We start from the raw sequence: 25,065 nt of genomic DNA, 5'->3' as shown, positions 1-25,065 counted from the left end.
CCCTCACGTCTCCCATCCCTAAAGTTCTGAAGGTGTCTGATCGACCTGTTATACGGACGCCAGCTGTTAACTCTGTCGGGAAAACGTCTCGTATTTGATTCGCGAACAGGTGCGCAAAAAGGAACTTTTCCACCCATTCGCTCTCGCGCAGTGTGTAGGTGTTGACAGCTAATGCGTAATGATTGATGCTTAACAGGAAGGTCAGAACCGATCGGTCACAGAGTGCACAACACAGGGGTACCTGCTGACTTCCACTGTAGAAAGCGTCAGTCAGAGCGTTGCTGCTCAGTAGGAGCTCACTTTATTCCAGTCCAATGAAGGAAAGTGCCTGCAGTTTGCACAGGAATTACTTTCAATCAAATTAGAAAGGAATGTTTTGTGTCTTGGTGATGTTTTTCATTTTTGGATGATTAGAAGTGTATCTTAAAACAATTTTTTTTTTAAACTTAGTTGAGAGCTGTTACAGTTTTGTCATGCAAGCTTCCCAGTCCCAGTGTGTGGAGTTTGGAGGATGTTTTTTTTTTTGTACAACCCAGCAAAAGCAGCAGCAGCAGCAGCAGCGTTTTCCTAAAATATCTTCTTGTATTTTCATGTTGCTCAGAGGAAAGAAAATGATTTATGTGTGTAAACGTTTGTGAACGCGAGAAATTTTGCAGGTCAAAACTTTTCAGAGTCGATGTGCCATAAATACTTTTCCAGAAAGGTATTTCATCATGCACTGTGTATGTTTTTGAGTAGATAGTGGTACGGAAATATTTCATATACTCTCTTTTTAACTTTTCTTATCAGTTTTTCCAGTCAGTTTCAGTACATTTTTAAAATGACTTGTAATGTATTTATTAAGAGTGTAAGAAAAAAAAAAAAAAAAAAAAAAAAAAACTATATCGCGATATTTCACCACACAATTATCGTATCGATTAAAAAAAAAAAAAAAAAATCTAAATTGATTTTTTAAATCATGTTTATTTAAAAAGAAAAAAAAAAGAATTGCATAGCCCAAACCTTGGTAATCTACCTCACACATTTTAGCTGATTGCGCTTTATTTTCATAAAACATTTTTGGTTACTTATTTTTAAGAATTTAATAGAATCAGAATCTGTTGTAGAAGCAATTTTTTTTTTTTGAAAAATGTAATTTGATAGTTTGATGCACATACCTCTTGTTTTTTTTACATTTGTACATGACTTACATTTATTTACCAATTACTTGTTCCCGCAAGTTTAAAAAAATGAAATACATTGTATTTCATTCCATTTTGTACTTGTAAAAGAAAATGTGTAATTATTGATATCGAGATATATCGCAATGTATAATCGTATTGTTTAGTACCGAGACATATCGTATCGTCAGATTCATGGCAATGCACACCCCTAGTATTTATAGCAGTTCTTTTAATTATTAAATCGGTTTCAACAAACATCTTCTATGCAGTGGATGAAGTGAACACAGCGTCAGTCAGTCTCAGATTGAGCAGCAGAGGATGTGAGATGAATTCAAACGACTGCGAGATATTAGAAATCAGTGAGGTAGAGGAGCATTCAGCCAGAGGGCACAGGTTCAAGCACCTGTGTCAGCAAGAGCGTGGACTGTGTGTCCACCGACGTCCTTGAAGACCCAACAGGTCCACGGTTATTGTCGCTCTGTTAGCCTGACCCTGCTCTTCCATTCCCTTAGAGAGGCACAAACAAGGAGAGGAGGTCTCGAAGAAGAAGAAAAAAAAAAAAAAAAAAAAAAAAAAATCAATGAAATGCCACAGCATTATTATTTATCTCCATTGCTGCGCAGGCTTAGCGCTTTTACTTTAAACCCAGTGTAAAATGTTACGACACCTACAAATTCTGCAAATTTAGATTGAGATTGATTCAGAAAGAAATTCACCTGAAATACACAAGAACACACTTAGACACCAGCAATCTGTCTTCATGAATTGTCTGTAGTTATAATCAAGTTAAACTCACAGCAGTTTGTGCAGCTTCCACTGACCCCACGAGCGCGATCGCAATGATGGAGGAGAATATGGATCACAGGAAGCATGTGATTGGTTACAGAGCGCTGTAGCGCTGGTAATCCTGTTGCGAGACTGGTAAATGGGATTAGAACAGTGTGTGTAAGAGAAACAGAGCTGGGGGATGACTGGAAGGGCTGAACATTTATGGCCTTATCTCACATTTACACTTCATTTAGTGTCATCACTCAGGCCAAGCATGAGCCTGCTTCTCCTGAGGCAAACCAGATACAAACTGATTTGTTCCACTAAAACAGAGAAGTCCTGATGACATCTGACTTTTGTCCTTTTTTTTCCTGACATCTACATAGATTAAAAACCACCACTGTATTCCAGAGAGTACAAGTTTAAGGAAGCTTTCATTTTTAGTGCTAACGCTATTGTCTCACGTGCAGCGCTTTGGAAATGTTATATATAAATATAGTGGATTGGATTGGATTAGATTGTCTCTGTGGTCCATATAGTCCAGCCCAGGGGTGTCAAACTAATTTTGGTTAAAGGGCCAAACACGGACCAGTTCTATCACAAGTGGGCCACAGGTTTTAGGTGGAAAATATGACAATTTCCACATTTTTGTGCCCAAGTTTGCACTTTCAGTTATACATTAGACATAAATTGGGGCTGCACAATTAATCGAATTTTAATTGCGATCACGATTTTGGTTGCCACTATTGAATTAAGCTTATCGTCAGCAATATTTGCATTTAAAATGTGGGCTCTGCTACATATCATATCAGGCAATTTCTCAAACATTAGTCAGTGACCGCTTTAATAAATGTGGTGGATAATGAGAGCTGTGAGCTGTAATTGTTTCCAAATGAGTTGCATTTTGTGAAAGCACGAGTAATAGTGTTTTTACTCAGTTAACTCTTGGAACATTTTAATTTGTTGGGTTATTTTAATTTTTTATTTTTTTTGGTATCATTTTTATTTAAAGATTCATTTTGCACTGTAAACTGTTCATATAAATAGTGCAAAAGAAATATACAGATTTTTCCCTAACATTATAAATAATTGTGATTATAATCACGATTATAACATTGATTAAAAAAAATAATCGCGATTATCATTGTGGCCATAATAGTGCAGCCCTAACATAAAGTATGGAATAATCAATAATATCTAAGCAATAAGTGACATAAACTTAAATGTCCAATTTTTATTTAATTTAAGATTATGTGGAATAATTCAAGATAAAATTTCAATTTACAACTGAATAATTTGATAATTTACACAATGATTCATGTTTTCTCTGTCATTTTCACTTTCTCCAACGGGCCAAATGGGGGTACGTGTACCCCTAGGTGTACGCAGTGGCTCTACAGGGGGTACTTGAGGAAAATGAACAAATAAAGTGTCAGTCTTGGTCCCACCCCAGGCGTGAGATGACCGGAAATGATCAAATCTACAGAAATAAATCTATTCAGGAGCCACTAAATCAGTGTTTCAACCTTGGGGTCGGGTCGCCTGGAATTTAAATGGGGTTGCCTGAAATTTCTGAAACATTCAAATAGATTTTGAAATAGATCTTTAACAATTTTGGCTCCCGGGCCTTGAATTTGACACACTTGGCTTATCCTTTGTTGCCAAACACACTGTTGTTGGATTGATCATGAATAGGATTCTATGTTTCTGTATAACTTTTATTTGCCTTCCCAACTCTGCTGTAAAATCACGCTTGGCTTCCTTCCAGTCACCCGACACCAACAAAGAAGAACCCGTCTCACTAAACACCGTGTCACATCTTTGCTGTTTGAGTTCTTCATTTCAGCATCAGCCTGACATAGCACACTTTAAGTTTTAAAGTGATGAATAGCTGCGTGGAAGAAAATAATTGATTTCTCCACCTCACAAACAACCTAATAATTTAAAACTGACAGTAAATCAGCAGAAACTCATTAGATAGAAAGCCAATATCAGCTTCATTGAACCCACTGTTACACCACAGCTACAGTACATTAGTGTTATCTCCAGTGTGTATCAGGCTCTCATCTATAGAAAGCAGGTTCAAACTGACCCTGCACTCATTTTCAACACCACCGCCCTGTGCTTACCCTGCAGCCAGCTCTGTTTTTACCATCAACACCTCCATAAGAGACACTAACGCTGAATTTGCCTTTACTTGTTAGAAAACACAAGAAATTGACTTCAATTTCTCCGTATTTGTCACCAGACTGGCTGAACTGATGACACAACACACAATATGCACAACAATAACATCACATCTCACTCTCGCTTTAAAACAGTCGACTCTTCTCCACCCCTTCAATTTCCTACCCTGACTCCCTCTTCCCTGTTCCTTTACCCCTCACCCAGGCGTAATAGTGCCCTTTCTTTTTATATTTTCCCTTTAATAAAGTGTTTCTTACCCTTCCTTAGGGAGGACTGGTGAGGGTCACAATTATGCAATAAAATGAATTCATTTATTTAATTGCAATTGCTGTCTTTAAAAGATTGCACTTCTTGTTGTGTAGTGTTATTTTTTACTTCAGCAGCATGTGCAAAGTAAAAAAAAAAAAAAAAAAAAATATCTATAACTTTTTTTTTACAATACACATTCAATATTATGCACACATTTTATATCCAGTTTAAACTTGCACATCAAACTTATATACATATGTACACACATATACACATATACATACTAGGGCTGGGCGATATGGACCAAAAATCATATGTCGGTATTTTTCTCAAAATGTCGATATAGAATACAAATCTTGATATTTTTACCTCAATAATATTTTACCAGAAAGATAATTCTGGGTTATATTTACTGATGAAAAATGCCACACAGGGACATTTACAGTATTAAAGGTAGGGATGTCCCGATACAACTTTTTCACTTCCGAAATGATACCGATATTGCAGCCTTAAGCTTGCATCAGCAATGCCGACTTCAACTTGTAAACAGAGCTGTGGACGAAGAAAACTGGGCTAGTGCAACGCTTTCTCGTGCACGTGGGCGTTTCCGCTTGGAAGCAGGTAGTGTGCTGCATGTGCAGAGGGCGTTTCCTTTCTAAACTTCTGGAAAATTGTCCAGTAAACAGCTGCACAATATGTGCCACTTTTGGCTTTTTCTCCTCTAAGGGACAGCACGTGTGAGTTAGATTTGTAGGTGGCTAGTTTAGGGGAAGGTCTGGGTTAGAACGCCAAATAACCAAAATATACCAAATAACCTGGAAAAATATTTACCTAATAAATATAGAAAAATTGTAAAGAAGAACACTGTTTAACAGTTCTCCGTGAATAATATTAAAAACTTGTATGATGTGATTAGTACTATGCAATTGTGTAAATACAAACAAGTAAAGAAGAAAATAGATTTATCTCGAGATATGCAATATTTCCATTTTCTATATTACCAAAATTTAACGCGATATATTGTGAATCACGATATATTGCCCATCCCTACTACACACATACACATGAATGTACATGACATGTACATAATATTAATATTATACTATTTTCATATCTATTAAATTTAGTGTGGCAATATATAAATTAATAATATTCTCTATCACCATATATACCTTTCATTATGTTTATTAATTAATAACATGTTTCATACCATTATATATTATTGCTGTCCTAGGTAAAATTGTTTCTCTTCTTTCTTATACAGTACTTACTAATGATATATGTGTTCAGACTCTCTAATTATTATACTTTTTCTGTCACTAGTTTTAGATGTTTTTTTTTTCCCTAATATGTTCGATGTGCGGCTTGAACGAGAAAGTAAAATAAGAAAGTGGAGAATATGTGTAGGATGGTACGAGGTCACTGCGTGGCAAAGCAATTGCCGTCCTCCACCACGGCACTGCCAATATTCTGCATTGACCAGAAGGAAAGGAGAGGCCAGCCAGCAGATAAATATACACGTCGTCAGTTTTCACATCTCTTTAAACCCAAGGTTTTCCCCCTGGCAGGATGCTGCACATGTGGGGATGTCTTCTCCTTCCAAATACTTCCAGAGGGAATTTGTCGAAGTCGTCGTTAGGTGTCACATTAGATGGATGGCAGCTGCGATATTATGAAGTTTACGGAATTGCTCTTGTACTCCGGACTGCCAGTATGTGTTTTGACATGAGGAACGTTGTCTGTCAGGAGACGGTGCTTTTCTCTGCTTTGACAGGTCGTCTTGTTCAGGCGTCTTTGGGGATCTGTCATGATGACGGCGAAATAGCCGTACCCCCTCCATGTGTTTGTGCCGCTCAACAGACTGATCGGTGTAGAGGTCAAGAGCGCCTGGTCCACGTATTTATTTTTAATCCTCACGATGAGAGCTCGCCACACAGATCATGTGGCTTTTTTAGCACAGAGCGGCCGCGTCTCTCCACAGTCGTGTACAAAATAATACGTGACACAATATTGACCTTGGGTGAGGAAAAGCCCAGATAATTGAGAGTCAGTTGAGCAGCGTTTGATTGGTATTCTACACAGCCGCTGTTGTTTCATTCGGTGTGAAATCTGCAGTGAAAAATCCAGGTTATTTTCCCTCCATCTTACCCTGATTAACATTTTGACCTTACCCAATTTCCCTCCAGAATGCACGCCGTAGATGGGTGTTTGTATGTGAAGGGCGTCACGTCGAGTGCATTTACCATATTTACTGTCTATTCATTTTACCCCACTTTCCCTTCGATTGGTGAAAAAATGTCATTATCATTGCATCAGCAAGCACATTACTATGGTGTCTAAAGCGACTGCGGTCACCGACGTAATTTTGCTGACAGTCCTTTCCCTCTTTTCTCCTCTGTGTCTTTGTCTCTCTCTTTTTTTCATCTCTGATAGGTGCCAATTACAAGGAGCCCCATGTTGAAGCTTCTCCAGTCGACAGTCGACCCTGTTAGCCGGCGTTAATGTCAACTCTCTGGCTCCAAAGTGGAGGGAATTACCCCGTTTTTAGTCTCCATCTGAGAAAAAAAGAAGAGCTATGCAGCAAAATGCAGAGCTTGACTTCTTTTTCAACCCCTGCACTCTTTTGAGGTTCTGACTGCTTTTGCTTTCTGTTGAAACAAAGGGTCAGGACTGTTTGGATAAAACCCTCTGGGTTTTGACATTTCAGCTCTTCCTTCTTTTTTTCTTTCCTTTAAAAAAAAAAAAAAAAAAAAAAAAGAAAAACTCGACTTTTGGCTTTAGTCCTTTTTTTGGAGGTGGTCCAAGTGATGAGGGGGTGTTGCTCAGTCGTATGCAGAGCCCTGGCTCTCCTGGCACTCCTGTTTCCCTCGCAGGAGGACAAGGGCTGCTGGGGGCTGAATGTCGCCCCTGGGGACCTGGAGAAGTCCCCTCGCTCCGATCCAGACCCTTGGGAGGCCCTGCACAGGCACAAACGCAGCTGGGTATGGAATCAGTTCTTTGTATTGGAGGAGTACACAGGAAATGAGCCACTCTACGTTGGCAAGGTAAGTGATCTGTGACTTCTAATGAGTCTGCATCAGCACAATTTAATGGGTTGTTACATGCATAAGACAGAATATTAAATATGACTGGGGAAAAAAAACAAAAAAAAAAAAAAAAAAAACACAAACCCTGTGTGATAAACTGAGCCACACAACTGCATGCACTCAAAGTTCTCTAGGTTTGGCACACCTGCAAAGTAATTGTATGCATATCAGTTACTTTAAAACCAAAATGACAAGAGCAATCTGGGACACAGATCCACAGAGTTGCATATTTTTTCTGTTGTCCTACATAAAATGTTGAACAAATGAAAACACATTTAAATGTGTTAGCAATTGGGTAACACTGTATAATAACTACCCTTTATAAGTATTTAATGGATCATTAATAAACTGTTGTAAAACGCTTGTTGAATATTTGCTTAGTTTGTTAAGGATTTATAACTGTCTTATAGCTAACTCACAAGCTGTTACTTAACAATTCATTAATCACATGTTAACTGTATGGTAATGATTTATAACTACAGTGGGGAAAAGAAGTATTTAATACACTGCCGATTTGGCATGTCTTCCCACTTCCAAAGACTGGAAATGTCTGTAAATGTTTTTTTTTTTTATTTAACTTTATCTTTTTTTTTTTTTTATCATAGATACACTTGAGATACAGATATATATATATATATATATATATATATATATATATATATATATATATATATATATAAACTATTTTGAAAACTCCACAAAAACACACATTTTCCAATAATTAATTTAAGTATTTAATAAAAACCGAAAAATATAATAATATATATATTATATATATATATATATATATATATATATATATATATATATATATATATATATATATATTATATATTATTATTATATAATATATATATATATATAATATAATAAATATAATAGTTAGTACATAAACCTTTGTTAACAATTACAGATGTCAGACGTTTCCTGTAGTCCTTGACCGAATGATATAACTTTATATTAGTTAGTAAATGAGGAATAGTTTACTTTAAAATAACATCCCAATAACATATATAACGTTTTAACTAGGGGTGTGACGAGATCTCGTACCGCGATATCTCTGTTTGGACTATTTGCTTTTTTTTTTTTTAACTTTGATTTGGTTTTGCACATAATATTGTTTGCACTTGAAAAAAAAGGAAGGAAATATATCATTTGATTTGTTTTATTTTAACTTTTGTACATTTTAGTTTTAGTTTAAATTTGTGTAGGGAGAAGGTATTTAAAAGATCATGCTTACATCATGCATGTAAAGAGTTGTAATAAAACGTTTCAAGATGCATGTGCAACTCGGTTAAATAAAAGCATGTTGGTCCAGACATACATCCTTAACAAACTGTTAGCAGATATTTTAATAAACAGCTTATAACTCATTAACTAACATACTGAATAATGCTCTATTAATTACTTATAACGAATAGTTATTATAAAGCAAATCCAGTTCAGTTGTGCTCCTGCCATGAGAATCATTTTTTATAATGAATATACAGTATATGGATAAAGTGGGAGAATTTAGCATTTTTGAAAAGATGCAACTCTCACAAAGATGTTTGAAGTTAATGCTGAAGTCCATCGTGTCTATTGTTTATTATTAACTACATTTTCCCTGGTAAACACCCGCAGATAAAATATATGAAACACCCAAAGCAATATGAGTACCGCTTTGTTAAATCCGTTTTTCTATTTAACTTTCATGTGGTGAGTAGAAGGCTATCATCAAAGACATTTTGACACGCAAACTGCACAAGCAAACGAATAGAAAAAGAAAAACTACCCTTTCTTTGTAAGTTGTAATGACTTTTTTTGACCCTCAAACAAAGACATTTACTGACTGCGGCTCAGTGGTTTGTTTTGGATGCATTGTCTAGTTTAATAGCGTGTTGGAGCAGTTAAAAATCTGATTGGAACTAGAATGAAAATGACATTTGCGCTGACATTTTGGTATTTGGAAGTTTGACTAGAAAAGGGCTTCACCTCTAAAGTGTGTCTTTAAACAGACACCGTTTCAATGTTTCCCTGTCATGAGGTGGAGTTTGATGATGTGACAGTAATACTGTAATTAGTCAGTGTACTTTCATGTTTCCTAAACTGTGGAGCGTGGCCCAAAATCTTCATTGGTAAAGTTAAAAATCTAGCTCTCTTAGTTAGTTTAGTTTTATTTTTTAACTATATTGTGTCTTTTGCTCAGATGCCAAAGGTTTCACTCCTATTATCTAGTTTTTTATTCAATGTCTATATTTAAGGCAATGGTGATACCACCTTCCTATAGATAAATGCTAACATATTTAAATATACATTTAACATGATTTTACTAACAGAGCAATTTGTTCTAATGGTTAAAGAAGCAGATTTGTAAATAAAGAGTTGTAGGATTTAATCTGGTGTGGACCATCCCTGTTGGCCCATGGGCAAGGCACTTTATCCTAACTGCTCCTCTGGGATGGGTTGAATGCAACCAACCGATGTTATGTTTAAATCTGTTATATTATTGTTAAGGCTACTTTAATATATTCAAACCCCATAGTGTTAATAAAAAAGAGTCAAACTAGATGTGACTAGGTTTTAAATTAATAACATATAATTAAAAAAAAAAAGTGTAAAAGTTCACCTGTATGATATTTGGATGAATTAACAGCAACTTGCAGGGTTGGGGTCAATTATAATTGTAATCGCGTAATTGATAATTAATTGCATTTATGACGGAAATATGATTGCAATTGTAAATGAAAACATATGTTGTTGTAATTGTATCAAATAGTAATTGAGTTTATGTAATTGACTTTGTAATTGTAATTGACATGGAAATGTTAAGAAATCTATCAATTAAAACAATTGAAATGATAAATATTATGTTTTGTGTATTTTAGAGCTGATTTAAGATATGGGGTCAAAACTGACCAGTTAGCATAAGAGATGCTAACAGAAAGCTAACACAAGTTTTATTGGGTCATTTATTTCATGCTCAGTAAATGTGATTAATTGTGATTGAACTTTAGTAATTGAGAACGTAATTGTAATTGACTTTCAGCGAAAAAATATATACAATTGTAATTGGGAAGAATGCTGATGACTGTAATCGTAACTGAGTTGTAATTGAACATTGATAATTGAAGACGTAATTGATAGTGAAAAAAGTAATTGAACCCAACCCTGGAAGTAGTGATTGATTATAGGGGTGTTAAGACAAAGGTTGTGTAGCCTGTTGATCATTTTTATTTAAATGGCAAATATTAATTAAATAAAGAAAATATTGTAATCTTTAAGTTTTCATATAGTTTTTAAAACGAAGGCAAGAATTGATTCAGAAGGCGATTACTACCAAGTTTTAAACTCAATTTAATGCTCCTCACCTTTAAAATGTAATGTAACAGACAGGAATCCGCTTGAATGTAAATGATCTAAAGTAAACTCATCAGTGTTTTGTAATTATTAAGGTGGTGTGTGAACCCCAGCTTTCAGCACCACCGTCTAAATGGACAGCTCCAGTTAGAAAAGGGCTCCAGTGTGTGCAGTGCAAGCCAGATGGATCTTGGATTGGTCTCCAGATCTCTATTATCTTGGAGAATTTTCTGGTCTTATTATTAAATTAGTTTTCATCTTTCCGCTCATCTGCAGGATAATCATTCTCATCTGCATGTATTTGCTGGGTCTGCTCTCACAAGCCCATTTCCTTGCCGTCTCTGAACTGGATTAGCGTCTCCAGCTGGAATTAGGATACGTTTTACTGTCCTATTGTTTCTCCTCCCGGATGTTTTTTTTTTTTTTTTTTTTGCCAGACTGGGATGGTGGAATAAAAAAAAAAAAGTTATCTAAATCAAAATGAACATATTTGTGTGGCACTGCTACGGTTCAGTTAAAGGTAATTTCTCGTCAGAAAATACATAGTTTTTAAAACACTTTGGTTCAAAATAGGGCTGTCAAAATTGACGCGTCATTAACACGTTAACGCAAATTCACGCCACTATATTTTTTAATGCACGATTAACGTTGGCCAACTTGCAGGAGATTGATTGAGCTTGGAGCTGTTCCCCCACTCTCCGTGTCAGTAGAAGGCGGTAATGCGCCAGATGGTGGAGACCAACCACCGATAAAGACCACGAAGAAGAAGAAGAAGAAGAACAACCGGGCGGCCCCGTGCGTGTTTGGCAGTTCAGGTAGCAACGTGTTTGTGGATAAAGCACGGAGTAATGGACACGGAAAATTAGGTTTTTGGATGGAAAGTTCAGCTTCAAAGTCCTGCCAGACGGTTCACGCGACAAAACAGAAGGAATATGCGTGTATTGTCGGTGTGAGTTGGCATATCATAGAAGTACGTCAAGTCTAAAATATCACCTGCTTGCTAAGCATACAGCCGATGCTGCGGCCCCACCTCCTCCAGGACTGTTTACAGAGGAAACTGGACAAATTGACAGCAATCGCTATAGACGTCTATAGACGTGAATTGTGTTTTTCGGCTGGGGTTGCTAGGAGACAGTGTGACAAAGCTCTCAAGTGAATATCTAACTAGTACCATGATGTAGTGACCAAAGGGTGGCAGCAGCTCACCTTTGGATGAGAGATCACCCGTGATGGGCAAAGCTCAGAGGGAGAGGAAAGGAGTTTACGAGACAGAAAATGGCGCTACGAGAGTTGATGCTGAAGTTCCCAGCAGCTCCCAGCAGCGCACACTCGACCAGAGCATGTGTGGAACCTAAGTAGACTATTGAGAGTGTCGCGATGGTGAGATAAAACGATCAAAAAAACGGGGCAAGCGGGGAGACTCGGCATGTTCGGAATGAGGAGGAAATAGTGTGTGTGGAGAATGACGTGGGGAGAGACACGGAGTACGGCCAAATTACAGTAAGAAATACATACAACTCTGACATAGATAGCAAAATAATAATAATTTTGCCATCAAAAGCCTGGTCTCAGTGTTGTTTTTGTAGTTTTATAGAAAGAAAGTAATGTTGAGGTGTCACTAAAGCAAAAAAAAAAAAAAAATGCTTCAAAGTCAGTGACAGGTTTTTTCAGAAAAAGACGTTTTTCTCAGCTTTTTTTCACAAACTGGCGATTTGTGTGAAACTTGCCTCTATTCAACTGCTGATTACGGAAGAACGAAACAAGCTAGAAACTATTTTTTTTTCTGATGAAAGTAGTGTAGTGTCTAAATCTTTCAGAATCTGGACATAGTACAAAATATTCTGTGGGTCTTTAAAAATCAGTCAAAATGCTCAAAAACAGCTGGCACTGAATGAGTTAATGGCACAATTTATGTGTTTTCATTTTTTTTGTTACGCCTATTTTGTAGTAAGGGATGATTTTGTGTTTTGTGTTGTGTTTTATTTCTACCCATGTGAGGTGGTTAGGCACAATCATATTGTGTGCTACTGTACTTGCTTTGAGGTGGTCCGTTTAGATGACAAATTGAAAATGTCCTTGCTGTGATGCAGAAGGATCTATTATTTACTTTAAGCTCTTTGAAAACTGGATGTTTAATACTTATTTCCAAATGTTGAGTTGGACACTACATTGTTGATTTTGAATTCATGTTAATGTTCCCATGTGATTGATTCCTGTTGGGCTGAGTTTTAAATATTAATAATATATAAATATTTTTATTGCATATTGCTACACTCCTATTTTTATAAGAGTATTTTAAGGTTGAAAAATATAATTTTAATGTACAATCAGAACAGATACAAAATATGCGATTAATTAGCGATTAAAAAAAATTCATCGCTTGATACCCCAGTTCAAAATAATTTTCTCTGCCATTCTTTTCTTTATTTTTTAGCTGGTTTTGTAGTTGGGTCCTGTGTTACTCGTTTTAAAGTAAAAACAAAAATGATTAAAAAAGAAAATAGAGTGCAAGCTGACTGGCAGCAGGTATTTGGAGTGCCGCTTCTCTTTTACACATGCTTCTGTTTGATTGCTTTTCTTGTTAGAAATTCCCGACTGGTGCGGACTGATTATATATTCATAGATGTGTAAAGATCTCTGTATCCTTGTGGAAATTTTTACACAACCTCATTTGCAAACCCCTTTCAGAAATCTTGTTTTCTTTTTTTTTTTGGAGTTTCTTCTTTGGTTTCTACTTTGTTCTGATCCTTTTCCACATCACGGCTTCCATGATGTCTTCACATCTGACCTAATGCTCAGGCTCAATCTCACCCTTTCACATATATATATATATATAAATAAAATCCGACTGATTCAGTCCCTTTGGGCAGAGCGAGTTTGAGAAGCTGTCACATGATTTGTTCCCTTAGATCATAGTTGTCACAGACTGTGTGTTGGTTTGATCTCACAAAAGGCGCCCTCGTTGCTGTAAAAAAAAAAAAAAAAAAAAAAGTCTGGGTGGGACACCCTGACCTTGTGACTGTGTGTAAGCAACCATTGAAGGTCCTACCACGTCGAGAAAATGTCATGCGGCTTTGGGAATAGCAGAGGAAAGCTGAGGTCAGTTTTGCAACTCAGCTATAATGTAGGTTTTTTTAAGCAGGTTGCAAGAAAAAATAAGAAAAAAAGCAGAGTGACAGAAGCAGTAATTGATTTTGTCATGTGTGCCCAGATATTTAATGTGACAAACAATAGGAATCTGTCCAAACAATGGCACAGTCGGTGCACTGTGTGGCCATTTGTTGGGCTTGAAGGAAGAGGAAATGTGATACAGTCGATAGGAAATGGGAAGTCATCACTTTGGCCTGCCTGCTCTCTTTTGCATCTGCAGTCTGTTTGGCTTTAATGCGTTCTGTCAGATTCTGAATTTCACAACCAAATATCTCATTATGCTTTGGCACTGGGCCTCGGGTAAGTGTATTGGCCTGGAATCCACTGCAGTCACATCAATCCACTGGGAACATACATTAAAGGAACTAAAACTACACAGCTCACACCCATTTGCTGTTGCACATTAATGAACAAGGTTAAGATAATATTCAATTTCATTTCAATTAGGTCAGTTTACCAAAAACAAACAATTACAGTATTGGCTAGGGCTGCTTGATTATAGAAAAAAATAATAATTGCAATTATTTAGTTCTAATTGTCAACCAAAAAGTTATTTATTTTTAGTGCAAAAAATATAAACATAAAATATATACTTTAAACATAAATAAAGTCCTTCAAACACTAAAATCAAGTATGTTCACTTTTGCACAAAATAAAACACTTCTTGCACGTGATGTGTCTTTGCTCTAGGTCCTCATCATCAAACCAAAGTGTTCCCATATAAAACAATTTGACTTACTTTTCTTGTTTGCCAAGTGTTTTTGCTATGTTTCTCCTGCCATGTTTCAAAATCACAAACTTTCCTCACGTTGGCTTTAAGAGGGGCGGGGCGGAGGGGAGGAGCTTGCATGTGCGTGGATTAAACAACTCAAAGTTAGTCTGAAATAGGGGTTTGTTTTATTTAGCGAATAAAACACATGTACAAATGGCTTTCATGTTATGGCTTTCATGTTATTTTTGTAATCGTCGCGTGTAATAATTGAAATCGTAATCAAATTTCAATTAATTGAGCAGCCCTACTAGAGGTGTGTATTGCCTGGCATCTGGCGATACAATTCATATCCCGATACATAGGTCACAATACGATACGATATATCCCGATATTACAGTATTTTTTTATTTTTTTTTAATATGTGACCTCAGAAACAACTATTCCGTTAATGTGTACACCTTCATGAGAACATTATGTATGAAATATATTTTATTGGCATATTTTACACTAAAAAAATTGGCTTTAACATGCAATGTGCCAACAATTTAGAATAAACTAAGGTTTTTGCCTAGAACAACAAATAAATGCAGAAAGTTAGTGCTTTCTTTTTAGATTTTATTGGACAAACACAAGCTGGTCAACATGTCCAGGTTTCAGCATGCACACTTCTTTGTTCAGTTACATTGTCTCCTGCAGTGGAAAAGACTTTCCTGGTTAAATAAAGGTAAAAAATTGATATGGATGTATTTTGAATTGATCCGAGAATCGGGCAAAGTATTATCACGATATATCGCAGAATCGATTGTTTTCAACACCCCTAGTATTGGCTGTATATACGGTGTTAGAAGTTTGTACTTCTATGAAAACCACTTTAATACGTATTTGAGAAAGAAATAAAAAAATACACGTCATTATACATTTCATGTCTTCAGAAACTCTTCTGAAGCTCCTCCCACAAGCAATTTCGATTTTGTCGATGCATCTGGAGAAATCCACAAGCTTTGAGTTGAAGTGCTGCTTTGCACCAGGGGCGATACAAACACACAAACAGAGCTTTTTTTTTTTTGCTCAGTTATAGAATATCAGCAGACAGACTAAACGCTGAGCAATGGATGGACTCGTTTCACCTTTCAATTTAAAATGTGTGGGAAAACACTTAGAGTATGAATCTTGCTATAGTTTGCTACATCAGTTGATAGGCCTGGGCAATATATTGAGATTCAAGATATATTGAGTTTTCTATTTTTGGCGATATAGAAAATTACAGTATCACATGTATCGCTATATATGTTTCATTTTTTAGCTTATTTTGTATTCATATACTTGTTTTAGGAGTCGCTGTTTTCACTACTTCTCAGACCAGCATAGAAAGCACAGTTAATGGATTACTGAGTGCCAGGGTTGGGGTCAATTACATTTTTCAGTTACAATTACGTTTTCAACTACCCATATTGAATTACAATTCAATTACAATTACAGTAACAAGTCCTAAATCAGCTGTAAAACAAATATCTATCATCAAATTTCTATCCTATCTTTTGGTTACCTTGTTAGGGTTCCTAATTAAATAAATTATTATTAATTAATATTTCTGAGCCTTTTTTTGTGTGAGTATTAGGGATGTCCCGACACAACTTATTAATTTCCGATATGATACCAATATTGCAGCCTTGGGTATCAGCCGATACCGATATTGATCCAATATCAGCATGAATCATACATACTTTTATTCCTTTTTTTTTTTCAACAAAAAAATGCTAATTACTTATTTTGTAGTGTGGAACATTAAGCAGCAACAGTAGGTATGAGAACAACTGACCCATTTATTAATAACCAATTAGTTACATACATTTTAGCCTTCAATATAATATATACAGTATTCTACAATTGAATAAAATTAATAAAAAATAAATTGCAAAAAAAAAAAATGGAAATTTCAATCCGATATTTGATATTTGTTTTCAGGCTGATATCGGACCGATATCCGATATCGATATCGGATTGGGACACCCTAGTCAGTATACCCCTCGATTAAAATTTTTTAAAATGGTAAAATGTGGGAAAGCTTGATAAGAAACATATTTTAATAACATGAACTCAGACGTTCCTCTAAACATGCCACACTACAGAAGTCACTCACACGTGCTGTCCCTTAGAGGAGAAAAAGCCAAAAGTGGCACATATTATGCAGCAAATTTAACCCTGATTTGTCTTGTCGGTCAGACTTTATTTAGATATGACTTTTGGTCCATATCGCCCAGCCCTACTAGTTGAGTCTTTATACATCATAAAACAAACACAGGTAACCGCATTGACACCCCATGCATGCATCATGTGTAATATGTGATCTGTTTGCAGAGACCCGGTGCATTTTGCATGACAGTAATTCATATTAATGTTCAAACAATTTTCATCTTGAGTAGCAGGGACAGTCCCAGAGATAATTACAATGGAGTGAACATTACTTGTTACTATGCAAGGCAGTTCATTAACATTCTCCGCAATGTTCACTGTCAAAAGGGTCACACTCAAAAAAGGCAAACTGGTGGGCTGTTACATTTACTAAAGTGTAACATGTATAATTAAAGCTATAATTTCATGTTTCCAAGATGAACATGATAAAATCATGATGAATGCATGAAATCTGACAACTAATTGAATTTATTAGATTCATTCATGTTGGCATAAAGTGAGGCAATTGCGTCCTTATGGTGGACGGGAAAAGCAAAGCGCATATTGAACGAGAAGACCCTGCTCTCGCGATACTTTACAAGGAAACATGGGAAGACGACCTCCTTTGCTGTGCACATGGAATTGGTAAGTAGAAATCTATTGTCATCCATCTTAATGCAAACGAAATACTATGCAGAAATAGTAGTAGTCCATCATTTTCAGCGATATTTAGTCAAAATTATAGTTTGTTTTTAAAAATATTAACAGTCGACCGTCTGACAAGGATCTAGACTGAGGCTAAAGTGGTTGCATGTGCGACAGTTTTTTTTTTTTTTTTAATTTTGTTTCTTTTATTTTGTCTCTGTTTTGTCCACTGACGATTGTTTTCCTCTGTATTCTCCGCTGACGTTTGCTTTGTGCTTCATGCGTGCGTTTCTTGATGTACCACACGCTTGTACTCATAAATGTGGTCTCGATAAAAGTAACAGATACCACTTGGTGTGCGGCGCAGCGCACCTACGGGACACTCCTCTCAGGTGAGAGCTAAGAGCAACACACTGGTGAATTCTTCCATGGAAATACAATATTCCTCATAGAGAGGTCTTACTTACAGATCTCTACCTAAATCAGAACCAGTGCTAGATTTAACCAGAGCTAAATGTTGTCTTTTTGTGCCTCAGTGCTGGGTCTGCAGTGTTTACAAGCCGCTAATGTTGCTAACTAGCCGCTAGCCGGCTAGTTAGCAACATTAGCGGCTTGGGCGATTGTTAAGCCGCTTTACGCGTCCTTAGATCTCCGTTTCGAAAGTGCGGATGTCAAACTACAAACCAGTTTTTAAATCATGTTGATAGGCCAAATAGAAGTGGAGTTATGAGGGAAAATGTGCGTGTGTTTTTTTGTGACATTTTCTTGAGCTGTCCGTGCAGGAAGACCGCTGCAGAGCGCTAAAACGAAAGCGAAAGTGTTGTGCAGCAAGAAGGCCATTGTCCAATCATAATGTCCACATATAGCGGGAATTTTGTTTTCAAGCGTCAGGTAAACAGAGACAGAGAAAGAGGGTGAGTTGAGAGATTTGAGAAAATAGTGATTATTACTGTGATTTGACTGTTTAGTTAGTGTGTAGTGAGTGATATTAGAGTGTAGTGTAGTGTCAAATATATTTGTTTATTGTTTTATATCAACACAATGAGGCACAAATAATTAGCATTTCCCTGTATTTGTGATTCATACTTTTTTGTAAATAGTTGTACAAAATCAATTGAGACATTGCTTCCATTTCACTGTAAATATCTATATATAACTGTGTTTTTTGATTCATCTGTATATAAGTTTTTGAAATATATAGTTTAGATTTGCTAAACAAGCAATAAAAATGATTCGTTAAAAATGTTTGTGACTTTTATATTAAAAAAAAATTACTTTTTCCCACTCAAATTTTAGTTTTCATAGTGGTTTTAGATCTACTGTGTTAATACAGTATGCCGTATTAAAGAAAATACTTCACAGTCATATTTGGGAGGTTCTCCTTAAAAAAATGATACCAAACATGCAAGGTTTATGGATTTCCTTATATGAAATATAAAGGTAAAATCAAACACAATGAAAAAACAACAAAAACGTCTTAGACCCCAGAGGGTTAATGTATCTGCAAAACTAACTCAGCGACTAAAAAGTACTCAGAAAATGCAAATGATAGAGATATAGCATGTCCATATTGAACGAAATTTAGATGGAGCAAAAATAATCGAAATGCTGTGGTCTAGGCAAATGGCTAAGTTGCTCTAGTCTACAAAACACACGTAAAGGGAAATCCACACAGTTGTACAAAAGCAAAAAGAGGCCAATTAGTGATAAGTACTATTCATTAAATGAATACAGCACAGGCAATGAGTAAATTGTGGACATGGACTGTTTTGTCTCTGAACAGTGCAAAAAAAAATAAAAAAATAAAATTCATATGTTAGATTCTGTCAGCTATAACTTTTCTTTTAAAGGGAATTCGACTTTGCTCAAGGAAATGTAAACGAGTAAAGAAACTTAATTATTAATTAATCTGCTGTGTAAAAGTCTGTCTATAAAAAATGAGATGCAATAATGAGTAAATTTCCTCTTAATTTCTTGGAAACAGAATATCATATTTGAAAATATTTGATAACATGACTCAAAGTACAAGAAAAGCCATTTCATATTACAATGATACAAAACATTCAGAAACGGTGCTAAAAATATCAGTCACGAGAGCACTTTTATCATAATCATGTTATTTATGGCTCATTTACGTTTGAAATGCATACGGATACACATGAGACTTTTCTGTCTTGTTAACATGAAAACACTAATATCATTTTTAAAAGGTTATGTTTTGAACTCATTATGTCTGTTTATTGATCAATTCCTAGTCTGTCTGTGAGCTGTAGATCCACGTCTGTCAGTGATTACATGCTTTTTTTCATGGGCATTAATTGATATAATTATTAATTGTTCTCTCAATTTATTACAGCAACTTCTGACCGCAAGAGTGTCCTGTCTGACCACGCCTGTATCTGCCATTCAACTGCATAAGTGCCTGCTCGAAAAATTCGTCGACCTGAAACAGTGAATTTTTTTAGGTGAGAAGATGTGTAGGTCTCAAATGTCTTTAGCTCAGAGGGAGTTAGCTGCTTGTTAAAATTTAAAGAAGCTACATAGTTTATACATAGTAATAAGCTTTTTTTATTCTTTAACTCCTTCTGTCTCTTCCTTCCAATCACTTAACTTCATGTCACAGAGACATGAAGTTAAAGAGATCCATGTCTGGACGGCTAATGAAGGAGCTTTGTTAATGTTTTTGTTTTGTTTTTTGTCAGACGGCTGACGGAAACATTGGAACGGCCATGGCAGAGATGGTCTTTGGAATCTTTGTCATGCGACATGAAGGAGCACAGCCTGGTGATGACCCCGATGATGTTGGAATCATTCTGGAGGGGGTGGAAGTACTCGATGGGTTGGTAAATGTGCCTTTTGCTGTGGCAATGTTGCTTGCTCTTGTGTATGCTCTAAACTTGAGCTACCCTCCAGAGCTAAAATATACCTTTGAAGCATTGCAGAAGATCATAATGGAACTAGATGGAAACAGACTATCCAGGAAGATACAAGTTCTCAAAACATTGCTTTGCCGTTAGTCAAGGCGCTCCGATGACGGTTAAATGTGAAGGAGTCCCTGACAGATTGTCAAAACCTCTTACCCCCGCCTTAACCGAGTGCATTTTCTCCAGTTCAGTTTTACCCAAATCTAAAACCTTCTCGACATGAGTTCACTGACTTTAGGCCTCATTTGAAAGCTACAAAATGTATCAAAACAAATCTTTTTCCTTGCGTTGTTGCTGTGTCTGTCACTTTTTAAAAAATTTTTAACCCTTTTTTTTTGTTGCATTCCTATCACTTGTGATGGGAATGGTCTGTTTTTGACACATTTCTGTCACTTTTTCATTGCTTTTTTGTTGCATTTTCATATTTGTGTCACAATTTTGTTGCTGTTATGAGCTTTTAGATTTGGGTAATGCCAAACTGGAGACAATGTGCTTGGTTCAGGTGGGGGTTAAGTACTTTTATTTTTCTTAGTTACATTTGAACTGGTTTTATTCTGTAAATCCCCTAAATGTGGTATGAACATGTTCTTCTGTTAACGTGTGTTTCAGTAAGTTCAACAGCACATACAGGTGCAAAAACTGTTGCATTATTGTTTATTTGGAGGAAAAAAGTTTTGTGGCAGCATCTACATGTTATGCTTTTTTTCTTTCATAGCACTAGGTGCTATAATTCATTCTCTTGGCACTTAAAAAAAATGTTTGTTCTGTGGCAAGCAACTGTTGGTGTAAAACTTTGCACTTTTGAAAAAATACATTTTTATGGCAATATCTACTATTTGTCTTTTCTTTCTACCCATGACACCAAGCAGTCTGTAGTCTTTGTTGATACTATTCACTGCAAACCTTTAAGTGTTTACACTTGAATTGCATTCTTTAAATTACCTTAATTGAATCATGGAAAGTATTTCCATGTGATTTAATGGCTTTTTTTCAGCATTAACCATTTCTGTTGGGCTAACTTATTTTACTTGGGTTGGATCAACTTAAGATAGTTTTGTAATTTCACTACTGTCAAATTAGTGGATCTAATACTATTATATTTAGTCAGTTCTAGCCCTAAGAACCAAGTTAAATCAACCCTAATGAATTAATTTGATCCAACACATCTAAATTAAGTAGGTCCCAAACCTAGAAAATAAGTTAAATCAACCCTAATATATAGTGTTGAACCAAGTCAAGTGCATCAAGTTGGACTAACAAAATTGCTTAATGCTGAAAGAAAGCCATTTAATTATGTGGAAATACTTTCCATGATTTTTTTATGTTCATTCAAAGAGTTGTTTTTTTGAGTGCAGAATCGCGGAGCATAGAGTGTTACTGCAAAAGGTCAGCCTCAGTAGCATCTCCTCGGCACAGCTGTGGGGCGGTGAGAGCAGTGTGTTGTGCCCAACAGGAGGGCGATTCGAGCTGACGGGGGCAACATCATACACATGGCACATGGGGACAAGGGCTTACATAGATGAGGAGCTTATAAGGTCTCCTGGGGGCGTGTTGGGTGGTGGGGAAGTCGTTATCTGAGCCAGGGAATTAAAAATAAATACATTACAAAAAAGGCAGTGGGGGGGGCAGCACACAAGGAGTTAGTTATCTGCAAAATAGGAGAAAATACAGAGGAAAAGCACTGTTTACACTGGAGTAGACCTCAGCTTGGCAATTTGGAGATGAAGTCCAGTAAAGTTCAGGTTGTTGGTTTAGAGGTGGTTAGTGCAAAGTCATTGCAGTTTGGCTAAATTGGAGAAGTCAGGACTTTAGGAGGTCTCCTGTACATTTACTCATTTTTTATTCATGATATCTTGTTCAACTCATATTTATGCGCAGATACAAGAGTGTTTCACAAAAGTAAGCCCCAATAAATGAGATATTTGACCCGTGTAAAGTCTCAAATGAATTCAAAGGCGGCTGTAAAAGAGGTTTGTGCAATTTTGTGATCAGATTGGAGTTGTTTTTTTTTTTTTTTTTTTTTGGCTGTCTGTGTTTATTGTTCTTTCTCTGATCATGGATTCACGACTATGTTTTAGGAAAAGGGGAAAAAAACAAGCTCTTATTATTGAGATGGCATGGTAAAGACCCACCCACACCCTTCAGACCTTTTAATTTTACTAAAATATCATATATTTTATTACCAGTTTTTCTCAGCTGGTCTGGAAACAACCATGCTTAATAAAGGAAAATGATCAGATTTTGAAATGTAATGTGCCAGTAAATATGGTTTATTTGCCTAAGTTTGTCTTGTTTTCGTAATTTAATTGAAATGTGGTCAGTTAGTAACACAGTTTGCTCCCCGTGTCTGTGTGTGGGTCATACTCCCTCCATGTTTACTACACCAACTTTTTTTGTCAGTGTGTAAATGCAGAAAGTAGCCCTTCTTCTCCTTCTTCCTGTTTCCACGCAGGTGTCTCATATCTCCTGATTGCATCCCCTATATAGCTGCTCCGATATGCAGCAAAATCTCACAATAACAGCTTCAGACACATACGTAGTGACTATTACACACATCCTTGAGTCGTCAGTAGTAATGAAATAAAACAATATAAAAAGTGGATACAAATATTACAAAAAGCTAAAGTTACAGTTGAAGTTAAAGTTTTGTTGATTCGGACAAGATTTTTTCAGGAAATTGTATCTCCTGACATGTTTCAACTGTCAACTGCCAGTCTTCCTCGGAGGTGATTGCTTTGATGTAGTTCTCTCATTAGGAAAGCATCAAAGCATCTTCTGATGGCTTTCATGTGTCCTCATGAGTTATTTCTGGACGGGTTGGCCACGCCCCCTTACTCTCCCACACCTGGGGCTCTCTTCTCCAGAAAACATCGAGCAGCAGGGGGCGTGGCCAACCCGAGAGTCCATTGTGAATAATAAAAGTGGGTATGACTGGAAAAGTTTTAAGAATTCATCCAAATGGCTGATATTATATACCATAAACTTTGTATATGACAGTGTTTCACAAACTTTATTGCCCCATGTACCCCTTAATCTTTATTTCTCATCGCATGCACCCCTTAACTCATGTTATACATTATTCATTTGTGTTTGCTGGCTCGTCTAAACTCTTTTCCTGTTTTTCGTCCAACATTAACCTTGAATTTAAGCCTGTTTTATTCATTTATTTCTGATGTTTTGCTGATTTTAGAATTTGAACTTCACCTTTTGGTGTATTTTAAAGAGTTGTGCCACACATTATTACTGGTGGATGTGAAAAAAAGTATCTGTAATGTTAAAAAAAAATAAACTGACAGATGTTTCTGTGTACCTCCTGAGAGGTGTTCAAGTACCCCAGCTTGGGAACCACTGCTGTATCTGATGGTTGCATTCTCCATGTGGGGGCTTGTCCCTCCATGTAGTTCCACTACTACGTTGCCCTTGTCTGGCGAAGATCTGAGACATCCACTGAGTGACTTATCCTTTGGAGCATCTTTTTCATGTATTCCTGGAGTTTGGATGTTTCATCCTGCTGTGGCTCTGATGCTCACTAGGCCTCGTGTTTATCCTCAGGGTGCTGGACTTGCAGGGTTCGATCTCCTCCTTTTATACACCAGGGTTGGGGTCAATCTCATTTTTCAGTTACAATTATGTTTTCAGTTACCTATGTTCAATTAAAATTACAGTGACCAGCATTTTTTCCAATTATAATTAAATTACAATTATTATTATTTTTTATCCTCAGAAAGTCAATTACAATTATGTTCTCAATTGCCAAAGTTCTATTGAGCCTGAAATGAATAACTTAAGAAAAGTTCAACTCAAATAAGCTGTAAAATACACACAAAAAATATTGTCTTGCCATCTAATTTCTTTCCTATCTATTGATTACCTTGTTAGGTTCACTAATCAATGAAAATATAGGTTTTAATCTCTTTGGTGTGGTCGTCTGAGCCTTTTTTCTGTCAGTATAACCCTAGATTGACTGTTTTTTTTTTTTTTTTTTTAAATGGTAAAATGTGGGAAAAGTTGAATTGAAACATTTTAATAATTGTTAATGACATACAGTATGTGTAGAACTGTACATAGAACAGTAACATGGTTCCCCAGTTTAGCATTAAACTATAATTTCAATTTTCTATAGACTTTTCATGGCAATTACAATTACAAAGTAAATTACCTTAACTCAATTGCAATTTGATTATGATTACGACACCAACATTTTTAAAAAAAAATTACAATTATAATTACATGATTGTAATTAGTTATCAATTGCACAATTATACAGTATATATATATTTATATACATAAAACATTTTGTATTTTTGACTATATAATTTTACTAAGTGTCCAATATAATGAATGATTGAATGGTGTCATTGCCGTATCTTACATCATATGAAGTTTTAGTGTTTTATTAAGATGAATGTTAATGCTGACCACATTTAATATTCAGTAGCATTACTAAGTATGGAGTTAGATTGTGGCCAGGCTGCCAGGGTTGGGATTGATATTACTGCGTCTAACATTCATTAAAATCAATTTTCATAATGGTTGGAAATTATCTCATTAGAAAACATTAAAGATTACTTAATTACGTTTTCTGTATCCACCCAGGTTACTTATCATGCACATACTGTACACCAGACCTAACTCTTTTCCCTCCTGTCCTGATTTTCAATAATGCATTT

At 36.0% G+C, this 25,065-nt stretch overlaps 1 protein-coding gene and 1 long non-coding RNA gene across 2 annotated transcripts in view; both read left to right on the top strand.

The window, feature by feature from the left end:
* The window catches only part of LOC114454050 (cadherin-7-like), a 192,430-nt gene that overhangs the window by 372 nt on the left and 166,993 nt on the right, over nucleotides 1–25,065 (top strand). Inside the window, exon 2 of the mRNA XM_028434147.1 lies at nucleotides 6,801–7,411. Coding sequence (XP_028289948.1) covers nucleotides 7,175–7,411 — 237 coding nt within the window. The 5' untranslated portion in view covers nucleotides 6,801–7,174. The remainder of the gene's footprint in view (nucleotides 1–6,800; nucleotides 7,412–25,065) is intronic.
* LOC114454051 (uncharacterized) lies at nucleotides 17,205–21,685 on the top strand. Its single transcript, XR_003672510.1, has 3 exons — nucleotides 17,205–17,471; nucleotides 19,828–19,936; nucleotides 20,174–21,685. It is a non-coding gene; the product is annotated as an uncharacterized LOC114454051 (long non-coding RNA).

This window comes from Gouania willdenowi, chromosome 20 (assembly GCF_900634775.1).
Source record: "Gouania willdenowi chromosome 20, fGouWil2.1, whole genome shotgun sequence".
Lineage (NCBI taxonomy): Eukaryota > Metazoa > Chordata > Actinopteri > Blenniiformes > Gobiesocidae > Gouania > Gouania willdenowi.
Note: the sequence above shows the minus strand (reverse complement) of the source record. Positions and strands in the feature narration are given on the sequence as shown.